Raw genomic sequence first — 21407 nt, forward strand, 5'->3', positions numbered from 1 at the left:
AGGAAATAACTAAATTTGAAATAACTCCCGAAATAACTATTTCAAAATAAGCATTATTCCCCGAGGAAAGCAGGAGTACAGATTTTGAAATAACCACTCCTTTATTTTGCAGTAACGGGCTTGGCAGTGTGGATGCTTTGCTTATTATTTTGGAATAAGGGGGTTATTTCGAAATAACTCTCTAGTGTAGATCAGGGCTAAGAAAAAGAGCTTGGGAAAACTCTGAAAGGCCGCCCCTTGTGACATCTGCTTGCAGTCCCCGGGTTACGTACAAGATAGGGACTGTAGGTTTGTTCTTAAGTTGAATCTGTATGTAAGTCGGAACTGGCGTCCAGATTCAGCCGCTGCTGAAACTGACCGCCAGTTCTGACTTACATACAGAATCAACTTAAGAACCCCAGGCGTCCCCAAGTCAGCTGCTGCTGAAACTGATCAGCAGCTGATTCCAGGAAGCCAGGGGCAGAGCAACTCTGCCTCGGGCTTCCTGTAGTCAGTGCTGGTCAGTTTCAGCAGAAGCTGACTTGGGGACGCCTGGGGCAGAGCAGCTGGGGTGCTGCTGGGTTGCTCCAGTAGCGCCGCTCCTCGGTGCTACTGGACCAACCCAGCAGCACCCCATCTGCTCTGCCCCAGGCGTCCTGATTCAGCCGCTGCTGAAACTGACCAGCAGCGGCTGAATCAGGACCTGGGGCAGAGCAGCTGGGGTGCTGCCGGGTTGGTCCAGTAGTGCCCAGAGCGGCGCTGCAGGACGAATCGGCAGCGCCCCAGCTGCTCTGCCCCAGGGTCCAAAACAAAAGCCTGGTCTGCTGGGGGGGGGGGGGGGCGCCACACCAGCTGCGCCGCCACACCAGCTGCGCCCCCCCCCCCCAGCAGACCAGGGACACGGGGAGCAGAGCCGCAGCGGTAGCGGGGTGCCGCGCCTCTGAGGCTTTGCTCTGACAAAGCCTCAGAGGCGCGGGACCCCCCCGCGGCTGCGGCTTCAGTCCGGGTGCCTGTGGTCTGCTGGGGACCGTCCCCAGCAGACCACAGGCACCCGGACTGAAGCGGCAGCAGCGGCGGTTCCCCGCGCTTCTGAGGCTTTGCTCTGGCAAAGCCTCAGAAGCGCAGGAACCCGCCCGGTGCCCCTGGTCTGCTGGAGACGGTCTCCGGGGCGACCTCCGGGGCGAGAGAGCCCCGTTCGTAAGTGCGGATCCGACATAAGTCGGATCCGCGTAAGTCGGGGACTGCCTGTATATGAAACTCCTTGTTTGGCTTACCTAAATATCTGACCAAAGGAGAATTTCTTGAGAAAGACCACTTACTCATGAAAATTTTAAGTGGATTTTAAGCCCCTTTTTTGATCCTGTACGGAAGAGAAAAAATTAAACATAAAATACAAAGCCTTAAAAATGCATGGAAACGCTGCTTTGTCTCCATAATGCCAAGTAGCTTGATGGTAAAAACTGTGCAAGTTGCTATTTAACCATGTTCATTGGTCTGTTTTCAATACATGTAGGGGTTACGATTGTTTTGGGTATAATAAAGGGCCCTGGATAAGATCTAATACATGGAACCAGTCTGTGAAGGTCATGTGCTAATGTTAGTCATTTGCGCCTTAATTCTGGAAACTTTTTTTATGTATATAGTTTTACCTATGTGAGTAGCCTGACAATTGCAGTTCTCATGAGTAAGATTACATAGGTACATATGTGCTTGTAGGCTCAGTGCCTTGGAATGGAATTTTGAGTACCTGAATGGTCTGGAACAGTGGTGGGCAACCTGCGGCCCAAAGGTTTCTATATGTGACCACTGAGACATTTTGTTTACCGTTACCCATGCAAAGGTTGCTAGATTCTGCTGGTTTTCAGCCACATAGTTTTTTTTTCTACCGATGCTACTAAAGTGACAGGCATGTAAAGCAAAGGCACATGAAGTGAGGTGCGTGCTGATTGCATGCAACATTGACTGCGAGAACCGTGCGCTCCCCCTGCATCCAATCAAAGTGCTGTTACGGTTTAATCGGCACATCCCGCGAATTCTAGGTAATCACCGTTAGTAAAGCTACTCTATTTTGGGAGATCTTCTTGGTTATGCCAGTTTTGTGCCCCACTGAGATGGAGGGCCACTCATGCCGCCCACTTTCTTGCCTAGGTTGCGGATCGCAGGTTTGGAAGGTTCTAGCACAAACATAAAGTTTGCCAAAGGTCTGGCAACCAAGCTTCCCAGGAAACGTTTCTTTTGGACAGCCAGTGTTGTTTGCATGCTCTCTGGTTGCACGTTGTTCATAGACTATACCATGATGATGTTGCAAGCAGGGAATAGTTCTCCAAAAATAAGCTAGAAACACAGAAAACTTTGGGCTGGTGCTGAACCCCCCTTCTCCCCCCAATAAAGTGTGCGATACTAGCATTGATTTGAATTCTAGCCTGTGAGATAGCAAAGATGCTCTTTTGATCATTTTACCCTTTTTGTAATTCTGGAAGTGATGATCAGGGAGTGTTTCTCAGTTCCTTTCTCTCTGGAAATTGTGTTTTAAGGCCAACACCTTAAGACTGTCAGACCATATGTGTGTCTGCATGTAAAGATTAAAATAAATCCTTCAAAGAACCTAGTGCAAGTCATTAAACTCTTGTAATCAATACAGCATTTTCTGATGCACTGAGACAGTATATTAATAATATACAGCTGCTTAATATGTAATATAGAATTCTTTCCCATGTACTTCAAAGCCTGCTTGTTGGATCCCATTTGTGCATACATGGTATCTAAGGAGATTCACGAGGTAGTAAACAGATTATTTTATTTTCCTTAAAACTGGGCACAAGCTGTAAGGGGGTGGGTAAAGTGCAATGGATTAGTGAGTTCATTGGTATTTTGTTTCTGAACATCCAAATTAAAATCCTAACTTAGGCTGCAAGTGAAGCTGAGTTGTCTGTAATGGAAGATGTATGGCTAAATTCTCTGCACTACTTTGAAACCAATCTCACCCATGGTATGCAGTTATATTCTTACTAGGTGTACAGCAGGAGGAGATCCAGGCTCAGAAGCTCAACAAAGGTCTCTAACTTTGATTTCATATGTTTGTTTCTTTAGAATTACAGTGTATTAATACGACGTCAGATTAGCGGGTGAGGATGTAAAATTTGTCCTCTATTGTACCATATTGTACCGAAGGACGATCTCACATCAAAACATCAAAAAATATGCATTCACATGCTAACGTCCAGGTTGTAGCTCTGAAAACTGACACTCTCTGGTTCGGAAAGACCGTGGATGCTCCTGGACCAGAGAACCTGGGGAGCCTAAGGACAGGAGGTGCCAGCCAGCTCGGGGCAACAGGATCGGCAGCACAGCTGGAGGAGTGTGGGACTGTGGCCAAAGCCTTGTGGCAGCCTCCAGTAACCCACGGCAGCACAAGGCTGGGACTGGAGTCCCCTAGCAGCCAGGGCTGGAGTCCCATGGCAGCCCCCAGCAGCATGGGGTCTCCTGGCAATCCCCAGGAGTGGGGGGAGGGGAGAGGTCAGGGCCAGGGCCGGAGTCTCCAGGAGCGCCTCCTAGATGCGGGGGGCTGGAGTCGTGTGGCAGGAACCAGAGCCTGTGCTGCCCAGGGAGCTGACAGCAGCTGGACAAGCAGCCCAGCCAGTTTGAGTGGGAGGGAGAGGCAGGGTGTCTGCTTGAGGCAGCCTGCCAGCAGCAGGTTAGAGGGTTGGGTGGGCCAGTGGCAGGAGACCTCCCCTGGTCTGGTAAATTCCCTTGTTTGGGACCAGTCAGATCCCAACAGTGTCCCAGGGAGGTCCAACCTGTAATGTGATGCTCCTGGATAGGATGTTGTCAAGGGTATTGAACCAGTGTTCCTTCTAATTTTTTCCATCCCTGGGTGGAATAAATTTTATTATGTGCACCAAGACATGGGTGAATGTGCACCACCAGTAGAAACACATGTTGGATGGCATCTGAATCTCTCCTGGGTGGCTGCCCAAGTGCTCAGCTTACAGGAAACACTGGACTGAACCTGTGATCACTGGATTTAAACGTGAACCTTTGCTACCTGCACTAATCTACTTGGAGGAGTACCAAGTATCACTTGTGTTAGCATGAGTTACATGGGTATTTCCTTCCCAAAGGGAAAGAATCTGATCTTGACTAACAACAACGGTTGTAATCTAAATTAGGGATGTAAGCACCTAGTTGACTATCCGATAAGCAAAAGCAACGACTAGTTGCTTCCCCTGCTTGCTGCCTCTGTCACAGGTGGCAAGGTGGGGAGCAGGAAGCCTGTGCTGGGGGAACCGACTTAAAAGCATCTCCAAATTTCAGTTGTATTGACGTATCCTTCCCCTCCCCCAGATTTCTCTGTTGAGAAACACTGCTCTAAGGCATATTTTAATAGATTAATTTCTTTTTGGTATGCTGCTATCTCATATGGGTTTTATTGTACTTTCCATTAGTGATCAGTTTGAGGTAAAGAGAATGGTTAGTGCTAGAAAAAAATGCAGAGTAATGCCTAATGGGTTTGTGATTGTGTCCTCCACCTCCACGTGCTTTCTAAATATCATTATTCTTTATCATATCCAAAATACTCCAGTGAAAATATTCAGGAATTTTTCATTCATGGTATCTTCTCTACTGAGATTTACTGTGAAAGTTCATTTTATAGGAACAGTCCAAACAGCTAAAGTGCAGTGAAACTCTGAAGCTCATTCTCAGTGGTCTTTTCAACCATTTATAACTTTCCTATTTTTATAACCTTTTTGGCTGATTTCTTCTTAGCCAAAAAGTGGGGTTTTGGTTTTCTGCTAAAGTCTGAACCAGAAACAGGTCAGCCATTTTTGAGAGAGAGAGCTTGTGTGTGTCACTTTATCATAATATACAGTGTGGGCAATCTTTTTTGTTTTAAATTAAACAGTTGTAAGGGTTGGATTTTTCTAAAGAACCAAAAGGATTTAAAAGCTAAACTTAATGGGAGCTTCCCTTCAGGAAGTTTTGAAAATTTCTCCTCATGCCATAAAGGTTTGAAGCAGATATTTACAATTTGGTAGAAAGATGCCACATCTCTGGCTTTTTGTGGTCTGTCTGAAAAAGATTGTGATATTTTGAAAGCTTGATAAGTGTTTTTTTTTAAAAGTTTTGAATTCACACTGTATCTTGTAATGAGATTTGGTAAGAGGCTGTCCGAGTGTGTTAATTGTGTGTCTGCCTGTGTAGTCCTGCCATTATACATGCAATAGGTTCGGTGAATATTCAAGAATGTGATTTGTATACCCAGGTACTTATTATTAGGGCTCTAGCAAATTCAGTTACCTTTGGTAAATTTCACAATCTGAGGATTCTTAAAATCTTACATTTCCTGGTTTCAGATATTTAAATCTGAAATGTCATGGTGTTATAATCATGGGGGGAGGAGTCTTGATCCAAAAAGGAGCTGTCCAGGGTGGTTGCAAGGTCACTTAATGGATGATGCAATATTGCCATCCTTATTTCTTGCTGCTGCTGCTGGTAGTAGCACTGCTTTCAGATTTGAACTCCCAGACAGCAACTTCTTGCAGTCAGGGGAGATTCCCGGAAGAAGGTCTGACTTGGCCCCAGGGGAAGAAATCCCTCTGTTGCCCATTCCAGCCTGGACTAGCAGCTGAAGCCCAGCACTAGGTAGGAACCCTTGGCCAAGGCATTTCCAAATTTGCCTGTCCCTGACTCTGGGCCCAACATTTAGGGCCTTGGGCTGGCTGTGATCACAATGCCCCCGCCCATAGCACCCTGGACAATTGCCTACGTCACCCAGACCTGTCCTGTGCAAAAAGTGATGACCCCCTCTTAGCATGCCACCCTCACTTCTATGATGCTGCTGGCAATGGTGCTGTCTTCAGAGCTGGGCACCCAGCCAGCAGCCACCATTCTATACTCTCCAGCCGCTCAGCGCTGAAGGCAGCACGGATGTAAAGGTAGAAATACTGTGACCCCCTACAATAGGGAAACTTCATGGTCAAGAGCATTTTGCACTGTCCGTGGCACATTTTTCACGGCTGTGAAGTTGGCAGGGGCCTACTCATAATGATCCCCATTAGTGATGTGAATGGTTAATCAGTTAAACCTACTAGTTATGGTTAACTGGCCAGGAATGGAGCAGCCCCCCACCCACCATGGGCAGGGAGCTGCTCCAGCTTCGTGGGGTCCGCCACAGGTGGGCGGTGCTTCAGCCCCGGGGGAGCAGCCACCACCCACAGCAGACCCAGCTTGGGTGCACCACAGAAAGGGGCATTCTAGCCGGCTGGAGTGATGCACATCTCCCCCCAATACACTCCCTTTTATTCAGTTAACCAGTTAAACATAAAATTTAACTAGTTAACTAAACAAACAGGATTTTACATCTCTAATCCCCATCACGGTAAGTGTTTGTGTGCCTCACATTATTTAATAAATGAGGGTTTTCTCTTCTGTCTCTGTCACTAACAAGCAAGTTTGGGTGTGTGTGTGTTTTTTTTTTTTTTTTTTTTTTTTTAAAGGAATGAACCTGAAATTGAGGGTGGTAGTCTGGGTACAGAGAGTCCATTTTACCACTGGCATTAAATGTTGCAAGGTTAATGGTGGTGGTTCTTTCTTCTGACCAAAAGTTTCATGTTCTCAGCCTAGAACAGGACATTCCATACAAAAAGTACTATGTTAAGTAACATCAAGGTTGCAAAGCGAAGTGCCTGAAAGTGAAGAAATGGAAAAAAGGGGTTGCCTGAGTGACATTATTTCTACTGCCTTGAACATATGTACACATTATTCTTCTAGATGATTATATCCTATTTATTTATCCAGGGCCAAGCATCATTCAGTGCTCTTTTTTTTTAAAGGGTTTTCTTTATTCACAGGGACAAAAATTAGAAGTTTAAATATGTATGAAACTCAGCATCCCTGGAACATACCTTAAAAATCCCAGGACAGATCCTCAGCTTGTATAAATCAGAATTGCTTCACTGAAGTCAGTAGAACTGTGCTGAATTACACCAGCTGAATGTGGTCCCTTGTGTGTGTGGGGGGGGGGGGGGGGGAGAGGGGGAGAAGGTTGAGACTCTGTGCTTCATTCAGGGAAATGGCACAATGCTTCTGCCTTTCTGACCTCTCATTGTCCTTTGTGGTCTCTTCAACCTCAGAGTGCTGACTGCTGCTGTCTTGAGTGTACAGCTCTGATGTCTTCTCCTTTAAACATGATGACAGGAGAGATGAAATATCAGGAAGTAAGAATTGACTTGCAGGGTCGTCATAAAGGAAGGATGGTTTCTATCCTGTTTTGCTCCCACACCTGGAGTTGTAAAATGAGCTAAGCAGACAGAGCAGAGGCCCTAAGAGTGCAATTTGGCCATTTTACCAGGCATCTATCAGCCACATTCTTCAGACACATTAAACTTCATTGAGGCCCTGATTCAGCATGGTATTTCAGCATAGGGATGTGAAGAGCTAGTCGACTATCGGATCAGCAAATGCTTATGGGATAGTCTACAGGCTGGTCGACTAGTCACTCCCTGTGACGTAGTGTTGGTACCTTGCTGGTTGCTATGCTGGGCTTGGGCTGTGGGTGACCTCCGCTGGCGGCTGTTAGCAGGACAGGGGATGAGTCATTATGCAAGGGGCTCCCAACCTGTCCGACCAGTACCTCCCAGGGAGAGGAAAAAAGGAAGGGAGGCGGAGTGCAGCCCTGGCTGAGGGGTAGGGCTGGAAGGGACATTTTAGTTTCTGTCTGGTATCATGGAGGAAGCAGCCCAAGCAGTGGGCTGGGATTTAGGGGCCCAGTCTCCCCCATCTCAAGGGGGGCTGAGGCATCCTAGGCCTGCCCTGTAACCGGATTACAGCTTTGCTCTGCTGTATCCTGGAGAAGCAATAAACTCCCTCTATTCTACTGGCTGGTGGAGTCTGTTTGTGCCACTACGGGGGTGCAGGAGGCGGGGGAACCCCGATGCGCTGCCACATTCCCCACCCCCGCTGCCTCTGTCACAAAAAGGCAGCAAGGGGTGGGAAAGAGGTGGGGGTGCTTCAAAGTGACAGCACCACATGAAGCCTGGAGCTAGACTCTGAGCTCCACACGGCACTGCTGCTTTGAAATGCCACGTGCAGCCTGGGGCCAGTTGGAGTGCCCCCAGGCTGCACACGGCGTTTCAAAGCAGCGGTGCCGTGTGGAGCCCAGGATCAGTTGGGGACACGACTGCGGACCCCAGGCTCCATGCAGCGCTGCCATTTTGAAATGCTGCAAGGAGCCTGATGCTGGGCTCCCCACCGTGTTTCAAAGTGGCAGTGTCACACGTAGCGCAGGGTCAGCGGGGGAGTCCCCAGCTGATCTCGGGTCCTATACGGCATTGCCTCTTTAAAATGCTGCATGCAGCCTTGTGGCACCCCAGCTGGTCATGGGCTGCACGAGGCATTTCAAAGTGGCAGCACTGTGTGGAACCTGGTGTCTGGCCCCAGGCTTAAAGCAGCGCTGCAGATTTGAAGTACCCCCTCCACCCTCTCATTACCTCCCTCCCCCCCCCCGCTGCCTCTTTCTGATAGGGGAAGCAACTAGTCAACTGGTATGTCGACTATCCGATAAGCATTTGCTTACTGGATAGTCAACTAGTCCTTCATATTCCTATTTTGGTTTGGTTGTTTCCTGGCACATGTTAATCTAACAACATATGATTCCATTTAGGGCCAGCATTAATCAGTGTTTTGTTGTTTTTATTTCAATGTAATTTGAAAAGAATAATGAAGAAACACTTCGAGCTAAAGGGACAAAACCCAAAGAGGAGGGACTGGTGACAATCGCTCTTATTCTTAAAGGACACTCTTATTTTTAAAGGACAAGTAAAATAAGTGTAGGATCAGTCACCTTAGCTGCTTATTCCCTATTCATGTGGTGAAATATTTATTGTGGGAATTGATAGCTGAAGGATCGCTGTGCTGACTGTGGACCAGTGCAGGCTGTCTAAAAGTGCCTCGTTTTCATTACCTCTGTAACTGTCTGAATCATTTATAAAGATATAAAAGTTATTTGTAATCTGAACATTCATCATGTCTACAGAACTTGGCAAATGTTACCATACTCTTATCTTCTAGCTGTTATCCACATGAAAGCAGTTGTCTTGGGATAAGAGAGAAAGTCCTTTCGTGGATTGATATCTGGTTAAAAGACAGGAAACAAAGGGTAGGAATAAATGGTAAATTCCTAAGGGTCTGTCCTGGGACAAATCCTGTTCAACTTATTTATAAAGGATAGAAAGGGGTAAACAGGGAGCTGGCAAAATTTGTAGATGATACCAAATTGCTCAAGATAGCTAAGACCAAAGCAGACTGTGAAAAGCTTCAAAAAAATCTCCTCAAACTAAGTGATTGGGCAACAAAATGGCAAATGAAATTTAATGTTGATAAATGTAAAGTAATACACATTGGAAAAACATAATTCCAACTATATATACAATATCATCATCATCAACCATGGGCTCAACTCCCGTCGGTGTCTGATGTCTCCCTCACTATTTCCTTCCATCTTTCCCTGTCCGGTGCGGAGTGGCTTAGTTTCTGTAGACTAGCTCTACACCAGTCTACTATATCATCTACCCATTCTCTGTGGGGTCTGCCTCTTCTATTCGGACCATCCATTTTCAGATTAGAAAAGAGGAGACTAAGGGGGGATATGATAGAGGTCTATAAAATCATGACTGGTAGGGAAAGAGTGAATAAGGAAAAGTTATTTACTTATTCCCAAAATATATGAGAACTAGGGGTCACCAAATGAAATTGCTAGGCAATAAGTTTAAAACAAACAAAAGGAAGTTTTTCTTCACTCTGCGCACAGTCAACCTGTGGAACTCCTTGCCAGAGGATGTGGTGAAGGCTAGAACTTTAACAGGGTTCAAAAAAGAGCTTGATAGATCCATAGAGGTTAGGTCCATCGATGACTATTAGTCAGGATGGATAGGAATGGTATCCCTAGCCTCTGTTTCTCTGGAGGTGGGTGATAGGGGAGGGATCATGTGAGGATTACCTGTTATGATCCCTCCCTCTGGGGCATCTGGTATTGGCCACTGTTGGCAGAAAGGATACTGGGCCAGATGGATCTTTGGTCTGACCCAGTGTGGCCATTCTTATGTTAAGCAGAGCTGGATGCATAAAATCAAATGTGTCAGTATGGTTTGTTAAGGCAAAATTACGGGACTCTTTGTTTTAAAACGTTGTTAGCTTTGGTGGATTGTTTGAAGCATCTTTACCCATGGCTGTAACTTGTAACTTTTATGGAAGAGCTCTGGTGCTCTTTTACACAGATCGTGTAGCTCTTTCAGTGATGGATATTCTGTGAAGCTAACACCCATTATATGTTCTAACGAATAATGTTCCTGGAAGCCTGCTTATATTCAGTGTGTTGTGTGTGTATGGGGGAGGAGGGCGTTGTTTGGTTTTTTTTTTTTGTGGAGAGAGATAAATAACACTTATGTTCAGATGAGTGCTCAACACCCACAACTATGGCCTCACGTTCAAGAGAACGTAGTCCCTATATAGGCATCTAAATAAAACGGCCAGATTTTCTCAAGTCCTGAGCTTCCATTCTGAGCCATGGGAGAATACTGAGTGCTGAGCAGTTGAAAAAATGTGGCTGCTTCATTTAGGTGCTTTGGGCCTTGTGTACATACATGTTGCACGAATAATCATTGCAGCCTTCTTGAGTGGCTTTAAATTGGTTTAAATACCTGTTATGAGGTGATCTTAAGTCAATTACTGAGCAATGTGCACCTTGTTGTGACTAATTGTTTTAATGGCTTTGACAGGAAGGATGTTGGCCAAGCCCTTATAAATTTTATACCTATGGCTGAGGTTGAGTTGAGACTCAAACATCTGAATTCTAGTTCCAGCTCTGCCAGTTTATGATGATCATATACTCTCTTCATCAGTAGGCCTCGGACTGCTTTTCAGAAGTTTCATTAGCCCTGTTAAACAGATGGTGAAATGACTTCGCCAAGTTCACCCTTCAGGTCAGTGGCAAAGCCCAGTGATGTGACTGAGGTTTCCTGTGTCCCGATGAGTGCCTGATCCAGTAGGCAACACTGCTATTCTATTAGACACCTCACTGCTGCTTTTTGCCTAAGTTTACCCATCCCTAAAAATTAAGGCATTGTTTACTTATATTCTTATAAGAACTGATAAATGTTGCACATAGTGCTTTGAAAAAGCAAAGTGCTTAATGTAAAAACTGTAATTGAACGTTACATAAATTAGGAACATTTAGTATCGCTTTACCCATGCGGATTTTTCTTTGTTGAATTCTGCTCTTGAAATTTCTCTGGTACCATACCACTGCTATCTCATTGACACAAGATATTTTCAGTTGAAGCCACCAGTTTTGTTTTGTTTGTGTTTTTATTTAGCAGGTCTATAGGTTAGTTTGATTGGTGTGCCTGAAGCCTCAATTTTGCCAACTGTGATCACATCAGGAAAAATGTGTTTTTTTTTAAATAATTTTCACTACATGCGATTTGTTCATGTTCCAGTAACACATTCATGTTCCTTCACGCTCAAAAGGCACTGTGTAGGTTTGTTAATTACAAGGAGTCCACGCTGCTGTTGGGACTTCTGTGCTTTTTGGGTTTTTTTCCTTCTGTTCTCATGTTTGTGTTTCAGGCTTCTAGATGAACTTCCCACTCTTTGCTTCCCCTCCCCCTTCCTTTGGCATAGTTCTTTGGTTAGTTGTGGTAATAGTAGTAAAAGACCCTCTCAGCTGGCTGCTTTTCCACACCGCTTAACTAGATTTGTGAGCATGTCAATCTCTTAGAATGCCTGAGGATTTCTGAGCTTGTTTCACAGACGTACACTGAACCATTTCAATGTCCAAACTCCTCTGGTAAACTTGTTTTAATGCTATTGTTTTAGCAGAGTTTCCTAGTGCTGCTTTAGCTGAATTTGTCAGCATTTCCATAATAAACTTGTCTCCCCCTCCTCCCCTTCCCCCCCCCCCGGGATTTATAACCCTGCCAGATAATTTCTGTTTTGGGTTGCAACTTGGCATATAATATCTCAGCCAGGATCCGATTTGTACTTACTTTGATTTGAATTGATTTTGCCACTTTTTATAAGACAGTAGCAGAATAAAGAAGTCCATACTTTCTTGTATAGATAAAGATATTAAATGTGACACTTTATTAGTGCAAGATAGGGATGTTAGAGAATAATCGTTACACAGCCTCCTCCCCGCTGCCTCTGTATCAGAGGCTGCAAAGTAGGGGAAGATGGGAGCCATCTTTTAAGCCAGCTCCCTGCGAGTGTTGTAGGCTCCTGCAAAGCCTGCACTCCTGGCTGCCTCTGACTGACAAAGTAGGGGGGCAGGTGGGAGCTGGTACATGGAGCCACCTCCCACCCCCCCCCCATGCTATATCAGAGGCGGTGGGGGGAGACGGGAGCACGTAAACATGTAATGGCTAAAAATTTCAGCAGTTACTTGTTTATACAAATACGCTATTATTAGCATTCCTAGCGCATGATATAAACTGGCGTGTAGTACTTTCGCAAATGACAAATACAAAATCAAAACTGTCAAGATGTTAACCGTGGGAGGAAAGATGATCCAATGATTAGGACTGTAATGAGGACTAAGGAGATGTGGGTTCAATTGCCAGCACCACACAGACTTCATATGTGACCATGTCCAGTTACTTAATATGACTTGATTTCCGTTCCTTGTCTGTAAAATAGGAATAACGTCACTGCCTGACATGCCAGGAGTTGTGAATAGATGTATCAAATACATAGAGGCTCACAGATACTGTGGTAATAGTCTCCCTAATTATATATAAAATGTGAAATGTTTTTTTAAAAACATCTACTGTGTCTTTCTAGTCAACATACTCCTTAAAAAGATAATATTCATGCCTTATGCAGAAAAACTGGATTGTGAAATAGAATTCGGTATTACATGGCACCTTTTGTACTTCAGATTAAAAAACACAAGGCATCAAGTATAGGAGAAAAATAACCCATTGCAGAAATTCTGATAAAGCTATAATTCACTGCCTATTCATATAGCGATGTTTGTTCTGATCATTGACCCTGGATACTGCTCTAGACATTGCTTGCAGGTTTCTGTTATTCCAGGACCATATTGTATGAGTGTATACAATATGGGTGCGTCTAGACTGGCAAGATTTTGCGCAAAAACTTGCCAGCTGTCTACACTGGCCACTTGAATTTGTGCAAGAGCACTAACTTTGTAATGTACAAAATAAGTGCTTCTTGCACAAATACTTTCACGCTCCCGCTCGGGAATACTTGTGCAAGAGGGCCAGTGTAGACAGGGAAGAACTCTTTTGCGCAAAAAAGCCCCGATGGCTAAAATGGCGATCGGGGATTTCTTGCGCAAAATCGCGTCTAGACTGGCCACGGATGCTTTTGCGCAAAAGCACTTTTTGCGCAAAAGCATCCGTGCCAATCTAGACGCGCTTTTGTGGAAATACTTTTAACGGAAAGTTTATTTCCGCAAAGTCATGCCAGCCTAGACGCAGCCTATGTGTATATGTGCAGCTCTTCATAGGAGTCATGCACACATGGCTGAGGATGAACATGATCCTTAGTAATTGCTAAATATTGGTAGTCTAGTTTAGAGAATAGCCAAATGAAGCAAACTTCATGCATTGTACGAGTTTCCAGTTATATTATATAAATTGTTGAGTTAGTCCTGTAAAGCTCTGCATGGCCTGAGTCTTGTCCTTTTGTGGAAATGTGCATCAGTTCATGCTATATGATCATAGCGAGGGTCATCAGAGTTTCCCAAGCTGGAACCCTTTAGATAGAAAAGAAAATGCAGCTGCTTGCAAGATGTGCTTCAGCAGAGCCCCACTGGCTTTGGAACTTGCTTAATCTGAACTTGTTGAGCTTCAGGCCGAGCTGCAAAGCTCATCTTGTCCTGAGAGATTTGGGGAGGAAGATGTTGCTTCTTTTACTTGGTTGTTAAGCCATCGTGGCACTTTTTAAAATGTTCTTACTGTGTTTTTTAATTTTGGGTACACGTTTAAGTTGGGCCTCATTTCCATGCATCTTGCAGGGATTTTACTTTTGTCACTGTACCTTTTAATTTTCATTTAACTAACCTCATTTTTGTGTACATCCTCTTTCTGAAATTAAATGGCACAGTGTTGGTCTGCTGAGGTGTTTTTCCCACCACAGGGTTGTTACATTTTATTACATTATAGGAGTAATAAATGGGTGGTTCCTTTAAAAAAAAAATTACCATACAATTAAACTAGTACAAAATCCACAGAAGCCAGGACATTTTGGCATCAACGCTATTGCTTCACTCAAAATACTAATCAGTGTGGCCACATCAAGGTCAGAATTTGGAAGATGTTTGCTGACACTCATGGTGTAGCCACGGGCTGGGCCTGAGTGGGTCGTGGAACATCCACTTCATGCAGGTCATGTGTGGGGGCTGACTCCGCTGTGCCTGGTCCTCTGGCAAAGGAGCAGGGTCGAGACTGACTCCACTCTGCTGGCATTCTGGTGTCCTGCTGTCCAGCACTTTTTCTGGGGCACTGAGGCTGATCCTGCTCAGTCCAGCACTCTGTCCCTGCCATTGCCCACCCACCCGAAGTCATGACCTGCCTGGATGGGCCCTTCTGGCTCCGCCACTGGCTGATGCATGTTAGACTTAACATAGGCCTAGTCTACACTGAGGATGTTGCAATGTGATTACCTGGCTAATCGTGTCATCAATACAATTTGTATCGACTATATGATTAGTCGATAAGCACTGCTCTGCCGAGATGCAGCGGGGGTAGCTCCAGGAGCCGACTCAAGCCAGGACTAATCAATCCTGGCTTGTGCCTGCTCTGGAGCCACCCACCCTATGGCTCTGCATTTTAAATGTGGTCTTACTAAATTTAAAATGCAGAGGTGCGGGAATCAGCACAAGCCGGGACTGCTCAATCCCTGCTCATGCTGAGTCCAGCAGCCCCTGTTTGCGGCAGACAGCCCTGAGTGGTTTACTCGGGAAGTAGCCCCTGTCTGTGGCCAGCCTTGGACCCCTGCACACATGGTCTGCTTCGCAGTAGCATTCCCCCCTCCCCCTCGCCCCCACTGCTTCTGAAAGAAGGGGGTAGAGCAAGCGGCACCCCGGAGATGGTGCTTTTAAGCTGGTCTCCTGTCCCCCTTTTGCTACCTCTCAGAGAGGCAGCGGGGAGAGAGGGGGTGCCACAGAGAGCACAGGGTGAGCAGGGCTCTTGTACATTTCAAAAGCAAAAGCACGTGCAGCGGGAACCTGTGTGAGTAGGGACTGAAATACACCCCGCTTACGCCGTATCCCAACTATGCCTCTGCCTCCTCTACCCCCCGCAGAGAAGGTTCCCCTCAGCACCTGCTCCTGCCCTCCTTGCTGCCTCTCTCTGATAGAGGCAGCAAAAGGGGGAGGGAGTGACTAATCAAGTCACTACTCAACTATCCAATAAGCATTTGCTTATCGGATAGTCGACTAGTCACTTACATCCCTAGTCTACACCTACATTTAGGTCAACCTAAGGGTGTTGCTCAGGGATTGTAAAAAAATAAAAAAAAATCATTAAAAGTTTACCATTGATTTCAGGGGCATTTGAATCAAGCCACATGAAGAATACTTAGCACTTCAGTATCTTCTTCTGAGGATCCAAAAACATTTTTGAAGCTTCAGACGTATTCTCTGTTTACATATTTTGTTTGAATTTGAATTTCAAGGAAGGGGGAAAAAATCCCATGTGAGGAGTGAGGGAAAGATTAAGACTTTGTAATTCAGAGAGAGCACATAATAAGGAACAGAAAAGGGGGTGATTATACAATGTATTTGGGAATTACTTTATGGAACTTTGGAGTTTATCCTTTCTCAAAATTCTAGGATGCAGAAGCACCCAATGACATTAAATGGAATTAAATTAAAATCTATCCAAGAAAAAACTGTCTGTTGCAGTCTACAGAGACACATTGCATAATTAATTTGTGGCACTCACTGACAAAAGATTTTGAGGCCTGTGGTCTAGTGGAATTCAGAAAGTGATTTGACATTGAGTTCATTTTTATTTCAAATTAGAATAAATAAAAGATTCCATTTATGGGCTCTGCAAATTATTTTAAATTAGGTGGGGAAAGGTTAATATCTTTTATGGGATCAGCTTCTGTTGGTGAGAGAAACAATCTCTCCAGCTTACACAGAAATTGGGAGCTTCTCTCTCACCAACAGAAGTTGGTCCAGTAAAAGACATTAGCTCATCCTTTTGGAATAGCTCTCGAATATTTTGAGACCAAAATTGCTAGAGCACCACAACATTGGACTATTTAAACTGGCCTATACAGCAGTGCAGTGGAGTCTGCTCACTCCTTCAATCAAGTAATGTAATCAAATACGAGCACTCCAATAAATTGACTTCTGTCTCAATCCCCATATCTCTCTCCAAGGCCAGAGAAAACAAATGACCCTGTTTGGACCAGAGAATATTAGTTTCCACAGGTTACATTAGGTAAAAATGTCTGGGATATAAACTTACATGCTTTATGGCAAAAAAACCAAATAACTGACCCTTGATAGAAAGAACCACCATGTTATTCCATAATTGCCAGCACGGGATTTTTTTGCACTTTATTCTGAATTATCTGGTAGGCACTGCTGGTGACATGAGAATGGACTAATTGGATGATTGGTCCGATCTGGTGTGGCACATTCTTGTTTTCCTGTTGTGATCCCTTGATAGTTTCCTATGCTGTTGAAGAAACTAAAGGATTTGTTTCCTCTGGGATATAAGTAGGACAAGGTAATGTAAAATTCATCCAACCTTTGCAGAGAGAATTCTCCAAAACAGTACCAAGACTGTGCTGGGAAAGAAATAACTTTTACTCTTCATCTTTTGGGAATTTTGACATTTCCTGGTTTCCCCCCCCCCCCCTCCTTTAATTCAAGCCTCTCTTCAGGATATGTTACAGCAGCAAATATAATTGATTATTTCAGACCAGAAGACTAACATAGAAAGACTTGAGTGTTCTGAATGTGTGCATTTGGGAAAACAAAACCAAACGAAGGCCACTTGGTCTCCCCACCCTCGCTCTCCCTTGATCTTTTTTCTCTTTGTTCTAAGATAAATGCTGCTCCACAGTTATTGAATTACTTTTAAGTCCTCGGGACAGGACTGTGTGTGAATAGTAACTTTTTAAAATGTCAGTGAAATGGTAAGAAAATGGTACCTGCTTGAAAATGTGGTTTTCTGTGTTGCCTCCTAAGATTTAGGTTTCTATGGCTTCACTTTGTTATCTTGTATTTTTGAAAATGTGACACTTTATAGACAATTTTTATTACTTATTAGAAGAGATGGCATTTCCTACAAATCATGAATAGATTGTTGCTTCAAAGACTGTGCTGCCTTTGAAACATGCATTGTGTTTTGAAGTGTGTCTCTCATGTTGTAACTTCAAATTATACCAAGCATATTAAGTTCATGCTTGAATTTATTTCTTATTTGGCACACTTTATGATTGCTGTTTAGTTGCCTTGGGTACATTTCACCAAGGATGCTGTACAAATCAAATTTATAGCACGTTTCTTTCTCCAGTGCTTTGTTGTGTCCCCTGCAACACAGCAGCTAGCTTCATTGGGTTTTTTTGTTTTATTACATTGAATTATGTTTATCAAACATTATTATTTTGTATACCCGTAGATGGAAATTAGTCCAACTCCCTGTATACTGCATTTTAAAATGTTTTATTTAACTAGTTGTAAACTGAAGCATTAGTTGTTGTTTGGTATTCCGAAACCTTACCCAAAATATAGGGATGGATTAGGCTAGGTGTTTTAAATACAGGCAGTCCCCGACTTACGCGGATCCGACTTATGTCGGATCCACACTTACGAACGGGGCTTTCTCGCCCCGGAGGTCGAGGTGGCGGATTGCTGCCTGCGAGCTCCGGGGCGAGAAAGCCCCGTTCGTAAGCTGCTCCCGGTGCCCCTGGTCTGCTGGGGATGGTCCCCAGCAGACCAGGGGCACTGGGACTGAAGCCGCAGCCGCGGCGGGGTCCCGCGCCTCTGAGGCTTTGCCAGAGCAAAGCCTCAGAGGCGCGGCACCCCGCTGCCGCTGCGGCTCTGCTCCCCGTGTCCCTGGTCTGCTGGGGGGAGGGGTGCAGCTAGTGTGCCCCCCCCCCCCCAGCAGACCAGGCTTTTGTTGTGGACCCTGGGGCAGAGCAGCTGGGGCGCTGCCGATTGGTCCTGCATCGCCGCTCTGGGCACTACTAGACCAACCCGGCAGCACCCCAGCTGCTCTGCCCCAGGTTGTGATTCAGCCGCTGCTGGTCAGTTTCAGCAGTGGCTGAATCAGGACGCCTGGGGCAGAGCAGCTGGGGTGCTGCTGGGTTGGTCCAGTAGCGCCGAGGAACGGTGCTACTGAAGCAACCCAGCAGCACCCCAGCTGCTCTGCCCCAGGTGTCCCCAAGTCAGCCGCTGCTGAAACTGACCAGCGCTGACTACAGGAAGCCCGAGGCAGAGTTGCTCTGCCCCAGGCTTCCTGGAATCAGCCGCTGATCAGTTTCAGCAGCGACTGACTTGGGGACGCTTGAGGTTCTTAAGTTGAATCTGTATGTAAGTCAGAACTGGCGGTCAGTTTCAGCAGCGGCTGAATCTGGACGCCAGTTCCGACTTACATACAGATTCAACTTAAGAACAAACCTACAGTCCCTATCTTGTACGTAACCCGGGGACTGCCTGTACACCTACTGTGAGACAGTCCTCTGCTTGAGGAGTTTGCTGTCTGAAAAGATAAGAAAGAAATGAGGCAGGAAAGAAGGGAGTATGATTAATCCCCTTTTGCAGATGGTGAACTGAGGTTAAGACCCTGTTTATGTGAGAGTTTTATTAGTTATATTGATATAATTTAAAGTTACATGTAAATACAAGGTAGTCTAAGGGGGCAGTCACATGGTGATATCTGTGTTCCAGAGTCTGCTGTTGTGATGACCTTGCTGATGCTGATAACACAGAGCAAGGGTTTGTTTGCTTTTCCTTCATACTGCTTTAGCAAAATCATTGACTTCTGAGGACAACCTGAATCAAAGCCTGGGCATGAAAAAAAGGAGACCCTGGCTGCTACAAACAAAAAATGTAAAATAAGATGTAGCTCGTTTACAAAAAAAATTCAGTGTTTAAAGGAACACTGCAGATATAAAAATTTGAGTGCAGTTACTATGGGTATGTCTACACTACCCTGCTAGTTCGAACTAGCGGGGTAATGTAGGCATACCGCACTTGCAAATGAAGCCCGGGATTTGAATTTCCTGGGCTTCATTTGCATAAGCCGGGCGCCGCCATTTTTAAATCCCGGCTAGTTCGAACCCCGTGCCGTGTGGCTACACACGGCACGGAGTAGCTAGTTGGGATTAGGTTTCCTAATCTGAACTAGCTGTACTCCTCATTCCACGAGGAGTACAGCTAGTTCAGATTAGAAGCCTAATCCGAACTAGCTACTCCGTGCCGCGTGTAGCCGTGCGGCACAGGGTTCGAAATAGCCGGGATTTAAAAATGGCGGCTCCCGGTTTATGCAAATGAAGCCCGGGAAATTCAAATCCCGGGCTTCATTTGCAAGTGCGGTATGCCTACATTACCCTCCTAGTTCGAATTAGGAGGGTAGTGTAGACATACCCTATGATATTATGTTCAAATTGGCCTGCTGGGTGCACAGTTAGTTGCTTGCAAGAGTAAATGTGATTAGTACATGCATCTGTAGTAGTTAAGTGTATGAATGAGAAACACAGTTGTACGTGCTTTACATGTTCTTTTTCTTCTCTAAGATTTGAGAGATGAATTGTAATATTTCATACAAAGTGGAAAGTTTATGAAATACTTTCTCGTATTGCAGGAACTTGTTGAAACCCCGGGAGTTTGAGTTTGTGTGTGTTGGTTTAGTAAAAGTTTTGGGGTATTTGTGTAATTGTCACTGAACGGTATATTAAAAATAACACTTTAAACTTCAGGAAAAAAAGTGATTGCTACTTTCAATCAGTAAGCATTGTAATGCCTTAACACACATGTTTGTCTTTTTTAGGTACATGTACTGGACAGACTGGGGTGAAACACCCAGAATAGAACGAGCAGGAATGGATGGCAGCACAAGAAAAATAATTGTTGATTCAGACATTTATTGGCCTAATGGACTCACGATAGATCTTGAGGAACAGAAGCTGTACTGGGCTGATGCAAAGCTGAGTTTCATTCATAGAGCAAATCTGGATGGTTCCTTTAGGTATGTTTCCCATTGGTCTTTATCAGTTTGAGAGAAAGATGTGTTTATTGCATGCACTCCTGTTTATTCATAACTAGCATTTATTTTATGCGAGTGCTTTTTTCAGTAGTCCTCTATAACAGTGTATATCTACTCTATTGGTCTTGCTTATTATATCATTAGCAAGTGTGTGAACTTGTATGGATTCCTGGCAATCATAAGACTAGTACTTTTTTGTTAATTCAACAATGATTAGAATATTTGCAAAATCGTTTTGCTGTAGACAGTTACACCCTTCTCCCACAGTGCAGTTTTTCTGCTCTAGGAATTTATATATTTTAAAGTAATTAAAAATGCCTTTCGAAGGCTCTAGACCTTATTAATCATCATTAATGATACAGCAGAGACCCAGCAGCATTAAATAAATTATTTTATCAGGAACTCTACCAGCTAGCTACCTACAGAAATCGTTCCCTCCCTTCAGTGTTTTTGGAAACATCCCTCAGATTTCTCCAAACTCCCATTTAAACAAATGTCTTTTGCAACATGCCAGCCCAGTCATCAAGCTTGTGCTGTTCCAGAATCTGATCCCTTATAAAGTATGCTCTGCCAGTCACCCCATCCCTTTCATATTAAGGGGCTCTACTAGAGCATCCCTTCTGGCCACAGCTGTGGCTGTGTCTCCTGGAGAGTGAGGTGATCCCTCAGAGAGGATGGTCCCAGGATTGTTAGGGCTTCATAGGTTGTAACCAACACTTTAAAATCACCCAGAGACCAAATCTGGATCCTGGTCCACTGGTGTCATAGGCTTCCAGCAAGATTCCTACTCAGGAAGCAGTCTTCTGCATCAGTTTGTCTCCCAGTAGCTTTAAGGTGTAGCCATATGTGCATATGCTAGATTAACAAAAAGGCCGTTAGTATGATTGAGAGAACCCTAACATGCCACCTTAATTTAAAAGTACCTTATGCAGTTACTTACGCTTCAAACTTTGACATTCAGGAAGTGTTCTATTAAGTGTTCAGATATCCTTCTGGTGAGTAGAGTATGAGAGAAGTAACTGTTCCTGTGAACTTAATTTGATTGGCCTTTTTAATTTTTATATTACTTAATATTACTACAGTAGGAGACTTTTTCTAAAGGCAAAAAAGGTCGTAAGGCACCTGATTCCCCTTTGTGCTTTTGAAAATCTCTCTTATGGCTCCTAAATGCTATCA

General features: G+C 44.6%; 1 protein-coding gene across 2 annotated transcripts in view; it reads left to right on the forward strand.

Moving 5' to 3' along the window:
- The window catches only part of LRP5 (LDL receptor related protein 5), a 223354-nt gene that overhangs the window by 54225 nt on the left and 147722 nt on the right, over window positions 1-21407 (forward strand). For both annotated transcript variants that reach the window (XM_075928318.2, XM_075928319.2), the window contains exon 3: window positions 20016-20213. In XM_075928318.2, coding sequence (XP_075784433.2) covers window positions 20016-20213 — 198 coding nt within the window. The remainder of the gene's footprint in view (window positions 1-20015; window positions 20214-21407) is intronic.

This window comes from Pelodiscus sinensis, chromosome 5, assembly GCF_052426305.1.
Source record: "Pelodiscus sinensis isolate ZL-2025 chromosome 5, ASM5242630v1, whole genome shotgun sequence".
Taxonomy (NCBI): domain Eukaryota; kingdom Metazoa; phylum Chordata; order Testudines; family Trionychidae; genus Pelodiscus; species Pelodiscus sinensis.